Consider the following 8,666-nt stretch of genomic DNA (forward strand, 5'->3'; position numbering starts at 1 on the left):
TCGATTTCAATTCGGCATACGATAGTATCGACCGCGTAGAGCTATGGAAAATCATGCAGCCGGAGTTCAATTTTTATGAGATCCAGTCAATTTGTTTGCTTCGCGGATGATATGGATATTGTCGTCGGAACATTTGAAAAGGTGGCAGATCTGTACACCCGTCTGAAACGCGAGGCAGCAAAAGTTGGACTGATGGTGAATGCGTCCAAGACAAAGTACATGCTAGCTGGTGGGGCCGAGCGTGACAAGGCTCTCCTAGGTAGCCGTGTTACGATAGACGGGGATACGTTCGAGATGGTGGACGAGTTCGTCTACGTTGGATCCTTGCAGACGGCTGACAATAACGTTAGCCGTGAAATACGGAGGCGCATCATCAGTGGAAGTCGGGCCTACTATGGCCTCTACAAGAAGCTTCGGTCAAAAGAGAGTCACTCCCGCACCAAATGCACTATGTGCAAAACGCTCATAAGCGGTAGTCCTCTACGGGCATGAAACGTGGACGATGCTCGAGGAAGACTTGCAAGCACTTGGAACCGTTGTTTGCTTAGGACGATCTTTGGCGGTATGCATGAAAACGGTGTGTGGCGGCAAAGGATGAACCACGAGCTCGCCCAACTCTACGGCGAACCCAGTATCCAGTACAAGAAGGCGTGGAGCGCAGCGAGCTAGGTGGGCGGATCAAGTGCGTATTGATTTGGCGAACGTGGGGCAGAACCGAGGATGGAGAGATGCGGCCACGAACCGAGTTTTTTGACGTGAAATTGTTGGGCCAGTGTTAACTAAATAAATGAATTATTCTGCCAATACTTTCCCATGGATTTCCATTAGACCTTCTTAAGCATGCTTCCAGAAATTCCTGTAACGACTGTTACTGGGATTCATGTTAGATTTTTTCATTTTCTACATACTATAATTTTCTTCAAACATTCAATGTGAAAGCAAATCCTCCAAGCATTTTACAGAAAACGCATACTAATATTATTGCTATCTGTTCAGAGGCGGAAGTGATATTCTGAGCACAACTGACGCAAATTTGTATGATAGAAAATAGATATTATAAATTTAAACAAACCTGGATTTTTAAAGCTTAAAAATGTGAGCAATACACAAAATTTTTCATGAAATACTGCGTCAAAGTGCGATATTGCTTCGAATCATAAGTAGATATTCCACCGAGTTAACAATTTTCAGGCAAGGTCCACATTACTCATCCTTGGGGATATCGTACAGGCCACATTCACGGTTAGCGGGTACAGCTTTGTCTGAAGAAATGAAAAATAAATTCGATTAACAGTAAGCGATTATAGCTTGATTCAAGTCAATTACCAATCATCTTCGGGTAGGGCAAGTTCAAGTTGGCCATTATCTCTACAAAAGCGTCGATATCCTTCGTAAGGCGTGGATTGTACTGCTTCTCTTCGGCCACGCTGGTCTCCATGTTACCCCTGGCGAGAATGAAACAAATTGATTAAACTCAGTCATGCAATGTCTTTTGCCATAGAACCTACTTGTAATCGTGAGCTGGGAAAAGCCTGAAATTCTCCGGAAGGGTGAAAATTTTCTCATGTACCGACTTGTACAGGGTACGAGAATCGCCTTCTTGGAAATCGGTACGTCCGCAGCCACGAATCAGCAGCGTGTCTCCGGTGAAAGCAACGCCCTGGAAAACGGTAACAATTTAAGATAAGGTGCCCAATTTTAAAACCATTTAAAGAAGAGAAACACTCCGTGTTTAAAAAAAAAGTAGCTTATAAAACAATTAGACATAAGCGAAAGTTTGATCATGTTTACTGCCCATACTCGCATAACAGTCCCATTTGATTTTTTACCACTTTTCAGTTAGCTCCATAAATAGTATTCATTTTTAGTGTACTTTCTGAAATAAAACTCCAAATTGTGTCTTTGTATGGACAAAATGTGAAAAAAATACCAAACCATGTGCGTCTCATATTGAAAGTACCCGCAAAACAGTCCCATTCGAAGATTATGAAGAAATTCAACTAAACCTATTCCTGTGATCATTTCTGAAAGCTTGCATTGCGATTCTCATTTCCTTATAAAAACAATCAAACAAATCAGGAAAGTACAAATCAACTATTATCAAGAAAAACTCTTATTTTTGTTTAAAAAATGTTTTACCATAACGACTTCTTCTGTTCTTCGATTTATACTAACACCACATCAGGCTAGTTACCTGTAAATAGTTTTCCTGAGAATATTCTACTGCTCCATTCATTCTACTGCTTCCTGCGGCCAATCATTATCAGAATCTCTGGCAGGCTGAAGTCCAACAACAAGAAGTGAAATGCTTCTTTGGCCGCCGCAAGATTACGCACATCGTCGCCAGTATCTACATGGTCAAACTAAGTGTTTGCAGCACCAAATGCCGTGAAACAGATAAGTTCCTGACTCTCATCAGGATTATCTATATCATGGGAACCGCCATTTGCCTTCATCAAGTGGACCAAAACATGTTCTATTTACCTTTCTTTGATAGTTTTCAAATCCTTCACCCGTCACGTGCTGCGATTTCAGCAAGCCTTCCATATGGCCGATCGCAACGGTTAATTTGAATTCAGGAAATCTTCACCATTTTCTCATTTACTATCACCACTGTACAGCTTAAGAACTTCAAGGGACATTATAACTATTGAAAGATAGTTGATGACTGAAAGCTACAAAAAGAAAAATGCATTGCAATCGATCGAAACTTGAACAACAATGTGTCAAGGTGCACGATATCAAAGTAAGCGAATCCTCAGTAATGGGACTGGTATGCGGGTATTCAAGCGTTTAGTGAGAGAAATACTCGGATAACGAGTCCCATCTGCAATAACCCTAATTTGGATAGAAAAAACAACCAGTTTTACTAAATTTAAATTATTTACGGTTTTTGCACATTGCAATGATATTATATTGAGCAATGCCACCGGCATTTATTACTTACAGCAGCGGAAAAACGAAAATGGAGGGTTTTATGTTTAGAAGCGTTTTTCTCGACATCATGATTTTCCTAATGGGACTGTATTGCGAGTATGGGCAGCAATTCAAAATATGAAAATAGCACAAAAACATAAATTTTCTACCGATAAATTGATGAACATGCACAATAGACTGATGCAAATTTTGAAGTTTTTGCTCCCCTATGCTTAAACGATGTCAATTATGATGAAAATGATCCTCCCAAAATTTGAAGTGATTCGGAAGAAATTTGGTTGTGCACACGCTATTTGAAGCTTATATGGAAATTACTATGTGAAAGACAAACCTTTTGTGTTCAGTCCTCTAACTGCTCGTCATAATAATCTATGGAAAAGTGAACACACTCACCTCATGTGAAATCTTCCCAGCTACAACTTTGCTGAAGACCACATTTTGATGGGACGTAAGGATAATTTGTTATTATTTATTCCAAAGTCTAAACCATGCTGAGATGATCATTTAACTACTTTCAGAGCAACACTGCTTTTTTGCTGTAGAACATAGTAGCCTGGATTACTTTGATCTATTCTTCCCGCCAGAAGCACCACTGTTGCCTGCCGAGCAGTTGGTGAAGCATGCTACATGTAAACCAACTTTATGATGAATAACAATTTACCCTGACGTCCAATCGAAAAGTGGTCTTCGGCAAAGTTGTAGCTGGGAGGATATCACATTAGAAGAGTTTGTTCACTTTTCCATAAAAGATAATGACGAAGAGATAGAGGGCTGAACACAAAAGATTGGAGTTTTCCATAGTAATCTCCGCTGGTGTGTGCACAGTCAAATTTCTTCCGAATCACTTCAAACTTTGGGAGGATGCTTTTTACCATAATTAAAATCGTTTAAGCATAAGGGAGCTAAAATTTCAAAATTTGCATCACTCTATTGCACAATGATAAATTAGAAGTTTATATAAATAAAAATGGAATGGTGATTGTATGTCACGAGTTGGCTTGAGAACGGATCAATGGAATTTCATAATTCTTGATTTGAAACGTCTCTCGAGAAGGCCTATTTTTTACCTGTTCCTCAACGACATAAGTCATGCATCCGTTGGTATGTCCCGGAGTACTCATCGCCTTCAGCTCGAATCGTCCGAACTTGACGATCTCATTGTCCTTCAGATACTTATCTGCTTTGGCTCCGCTGGCCTCGGAAATAACACTAATCATTCCGGGAAGCAACTGCTTGAGGTATCCGGTGCCGGTGATATGATCGGCATGCATGTGAGTGTTCACTGTCGAAATAAGAGGAATTAGTTATAACTCAAAGTCGTATTTGATTCAATCGAGGATATAATTACATGCATAGGTAAGCTTGAAGCCCAATTCCTGAACCAGCTTGGCATCTCGCTTGGCTTGCTCCAATACGGGATCGATGATGATTGCTTCTTTGGAGTTGATATCTCCCAGAAGGTAGCTGTAGGTCCACGATTTTTCATCGAAAAGCTGGTGGAGAGATATGTAAAACGGTAAACAGTGATTTTTTTTCCTAAATGTGATATTTAAATAACAATTTGGTACGAAATTATCTAGGATCATAAAGCCTAAAGAAATGCCCAAGTAAAAGAACTTACATTCTTAACTAGCAATGATCTAAGATATTGAGAGTTCAGAATTGGTGCATATTGACAAAATACTGTTTTGTCAATGAAAGGTAGAAACAGCACTTTGATGAACACTTTAATGGTGAGCTCAACAAGAACAGACAATAACTTTCAAGAAAACTAAAAAACGTCTACGACAGTAAATCCAATCCAACTCCAATCCAAATCCAATCCAAATACAATCCAAATCCAATCCAATCCAATTCCAATCCAATCCATATCCAATACAAATCCATTACAAATCCAATCCAAATCCAATCCAAACCCAATTCAAATCCAACCCAAATCCAAAATAACTTGAAAACTAAGCGTAGTCAACCAGGAATCTTGGCTAGTATTACGGGAGAAATCTCTGGACAAACTTTTGTAAAACTCCTAAAAGCATCCATTCAAAAACCACTTGAAGAAATTTCTAAAGGATCCCATATGAATTACATACATGATGAAATTCAAGTATCACATATTCAAGTGATCTTTGAAGGACTCTTTGATAAACTCTAAGAGAGATCACTGGAATAATGGCAGAGTCTCTGGAATGATTCCTGAAGGAATCCTTGAAGTTGTCCTCAGAGTAATTTCTGGATAAGCTGAACGATACCTAGAGGAACGTGTAGGGTTTATCCTAAATGAATTTTAGAAGTGGATGATTCTTGCAAATTCTTGCAACCTTTAGGAAGAGTCCTGCAGATTTTTTTACTGGAGAAGTTGTAGAAAAACTAATTAGTTTGTTTTCTTAACCAAAAAAAAAATCATTTCGGAATCCCACGGTAATTCAGAACTTTACAAAAGATCCTAAAGAAAACCCGGAACAATTGTGAAAAAATACAAGGAAGAATTCAATGTGAAATCCTTTTGAAAAGCCTTGAGGGAATTCCTGAAGAAGCGTCCAGTGGAATTGTTGGAAATTTCTCTGAAGATATTCATGAAAAGATCATTGGGGATCCTAAAGGGGCGTTTCTTAGGCCAGGTAACGTTCGCGGCTACAAAGCAAAGCAATGCTGAAGGAGTCTGGGTTCGATTTCCGGTCGGTCCAGGATCTTTTCGCAACGAAATTTCCCTGACTTCCATGAGCATACAGTATCATCTTGCCTGCCACACGACAACATTAGGAGACCACTAAGTTGAGAAGCCGGTTCTGTCTCTGTGGGGACGTCATGCCAAAATGAAGAAGAGTCCCTAAAAAAACATATCAAAGAGAACCTAGAAGAGAACTTCTTGGAAATTTTTTCTTGGCGTATTGGTTTGAATATTTGGGAGCAAAACCCATTTTTGAATTTCTTTGAGAAATTTTTATAGAGCCAATAGGTAATGAACGTTTGAATAAGATATTAAGAAACTGAAAGTAATCTTTCTAGGAATAAAGGAATCACTATTCATCTCAAATCATTTACAACTGAATAGATACAATGTAAAACCGAGAGACTAGTTACGCGTATAGAAGTGAAAGCATATTGCAACCGACCTTGTTTATAACAGCGGTCATTAGCATCGACCAACCTTCAATTGATTAGCATGTAATATTAAGGTCAAGGCAAAACATATTGGAGCAGTGGGTAAGAAAATGACAGAATATACTAGCATGCTATCCGTTCAGAGTTCAAAACGTATTCATTGAATACATTTGCGTTGATTTTTTTATAATTTGCAATGTAACGCAATGCATTTATCAAGATATAAAATTTAAATGACGATTATTTCGCCATCAATTCTGCGCTAATCACTCAAACTGCACACGCCTTCGTTTTATTTTTCACCCCAGGTATAAGGAGGCGCAACATCAGCGTGAGTCAGCATATTTTTTGAGAAAACCAACGAAGCAGGTAATGAATAACTCACGGATGAAGGCCGCTCCTCTTGACGAAACTAACTGACTATTAAAATCAGTGTTAAACGCGTTGGATAGATTCAAAGATCGACATTGATGTTACAAAAATTGCAACACAACAAAGTAGGCCTTGAAAATGTATATTGTTCTAAAGATTATCATGTCACATGACGTCATGATATTTATCCCTTCAAGAACCTGTTGCACAATGAATGTTACTACGATGTTGCACTCCATTACCGATGCAACTTCAATCACGCACACAGGAAATATCACTTTCACTTGCACTAGTGCCCTTTCTAATCTTATATGAACATCTGTGGGACAGGGACCAAAGGGGACTTACCTGACGGAAGAAGAAATCCGGCGTGAATGGTTTGCGTTCGGAGAGCATCGTTACGTTCCGGAATCTGCTGGCGGTTTGGGCTACCTGGACGAAGGCACTGGGCTTTATGTACGACGCTGATGTTGTGGCAATGCTTCGCGATGGCAACAGGAGAATCTTACTGGAAGCGCTCAAAATGCGACTGACGACGGTCATGATCTGTGGGGCAGAAGCAGCAGAGAGCAGTCAGTAGTGGTATAAGGCTCACGAATCAGCCAGAGAGAGAATGTGTTTGGGCTTAATTCCGCTTGCGATCGCCTCAAGGTACCCTTTTTATAGAACAGTCTTATCAGATGATGGTTTGTTATCAAAAAAGGAGGTACGGTTCGAAAATACAAACGAAACTATGCAACAAACCTGGGAAAGTATTACTGGCTGCGGTACAGAGAGATACGATACTGACAAAATCCAAACATCTACTAATAGGTCGAGATGTGCCCATCCACAAGCAACTCGCATCAACGAAAATTCACACATCACAAAGATTGATGTGTTAATCAAAGTCATTAGATTCGAGGCTTTGATTGGGATTTAATCAGCCTGCAAGGAAGCAAGTGCATTGGTCATTCTTTTCAGTAATAATCACATAACAATCGAGCACATGTGTTATCGGTAATGCCGAAAAGTACAGAAATATTGAAGCATTGCTGATATCAGCTGGTACTTCTGTTTATAAAGAAGCTTCGATGGTGTTGGCGGAGGCTTGCGTGGTACGAAGCTTGTTCGCGATTAAATCTGATGGACATGAAATCAAAGGCATTTGAACGGAGCATGAACCTGAAGGGACCTATTTTTTTCAGAATGTCAGAATACGTATTTTTAAATTTTTCATTCCTTTATTTGTAATGATTATCTACGATTAAAAATTTCACAACTGAAGAAAAGTAGATCAGACTTATCTTTTTTACCTTTTTATATCTATACATACAACAAAATCTAGTAGTCATCTAAAACACTATGATTTACTACAACATATTAATTAACTAAGAATAATATCTAAATTATACGATAACTCCGATGTCCACAACAATCCTCTATTCATATTTTCCTATGTGCAGGCTTGGAATATGTGTCGATGTGGGTAGCTGTATCGTAGTTGTATTGAAGTTCGAAAAATATGTTTTAACTGGCAGAAATATGTGGGTGCAGTGCCACTGTGGGTAGACGATTGACTATGAGCGGAAATGATGCGCCACCATCGAAGTAGGCTAAGCATGGACTTTGGGAAAAAAATTTCAGTAATCCAGTTTGTAGAATTGTACTGTTTAAAGGCTGGTTTGCTACTGACAAGAAAAGGAATCGTTCCAGTAATAGTGGAATTTGCTAACGTCTGTTCCTATAATAGTGGTTTACATTGATTTCCCATTGAAACCTACTATTATAGGAACGTCCCACTATTACTGGTGCAAAGGAGCAAAAAAGTTAAGGTTTTTAATTGTTTTCTACTATTTCCTTACTAATTTCCAAACAAATTTAATACACATTCATATCAATTTTACAAGGGCCATGTTAGAAAAATACACATTAAAATAAAAATTGACTATAACACGCTTGAAGCCGCACTACCACTATTATTGGTACACACACTACCACTGGATCAGCCACCCTATCTCGATGTGTGGAAAATTTCTTCCAAGAAATGGTCAAGAAAATCACTTTTTTCTGATCGCAGTACGCAGTTGAGAAGAAATGTCACTTCAAAGGGGGCTCTCTGTAGAAAATTTCTTGACTATTTCTTCCGCAGAAATTTTTACTTTTCTTGAGCGGAACAGCATACTTAGCTTTTGCGTTACCACACTTTTTTGAAATACAAACTACAGTCTTGTTTGAGAAGTTTGTCAAAGATTCAGTTTTCCTACGGCCTTCTG

At 38.9% G+C, this 8,666-nt stretch overlaps 1 protein-coding gene across 2 annotated transcripts; it reads right to left on the reverse strand.

Moving 5' to 3' along the window:
• Positions 1-1,036: 1,036 nt before the first annotated feature.
• LOC5572308 (persulfide dioxygenase ETHE1, mitochondrial) lies at positions 1,037-7,262 on the reverse strand. 2 transcript variants are annotated; one of them, XM_001653958.2, is made up of 7 exons: positions 7,156-7,262; positions 6,760-6,957; positions 4,286-4,430; positions 4,005-4,219; positions 1,509-1,660; positions 1,327-1,445; positions 1,037-1,262 (listed from the first exon to the last, which is right to left on the reverse strand). In XM_001653958.2, the coding sequence occupies exons 1-7, from the start codon at positions 7,255-7,257 to the stop codon at positions 1,204-1,206; spliced, it is 990 nt and encodes a 329-aa protein (XP_001654008.2). In that variant the 5' UTR covers positions 7,258-7,262; the 3' UTR covers positions 1,037-1,203. The 2 variants fall into 2 exon arrangements, with proteins under 2 accessions (XP_001654008.2, XP_001654009.1); XM_001653959.2 differs by lacking the exon at positions 7,156-7,262 and having other exon boundaries at positions 6,760-7,046.
• Positions 7,263-8,666: the final 1,404 nt, after the last annotated feature.

This window comes from Aedes aegypti, chromosome 3 (assembly GCF_002204515.2).
Source record: "Aedes aegypti strain LVP_AGWG chromosome 3, AaegL5.0 Primary Assembly, whole genome shotgun sequence".
Lineage (NCBI taxonomy): Eukaryota > Metazoa > Arthropoda > Insecta > Diptera > Culicidae > Aedes > Aedes aegypti.

Coding starts and splice junctions, on each gene's coding strand:
- LOC5572308 (XM_001653958.2), bottom strand. CDS start 7,257: ATGCGAGTTGCTTGTGGATGGGCACATCTCGACCTATTAGTAGATGTT. Junction 1,661..4,004: donor CTTATGTCGTTGAGGAACAG/GTAAAAAATAGG, acceptor ACCGTTTTCCAG/GGCGTTGCTTTCACCGGAGA. Junction 1,263..1,326: donor GCCCTACCCGAAGATGATTG/GTAATTGACTTG, acceptor TCATTTCTTCAG/ACAAAGCTGTACCCGCTAAC.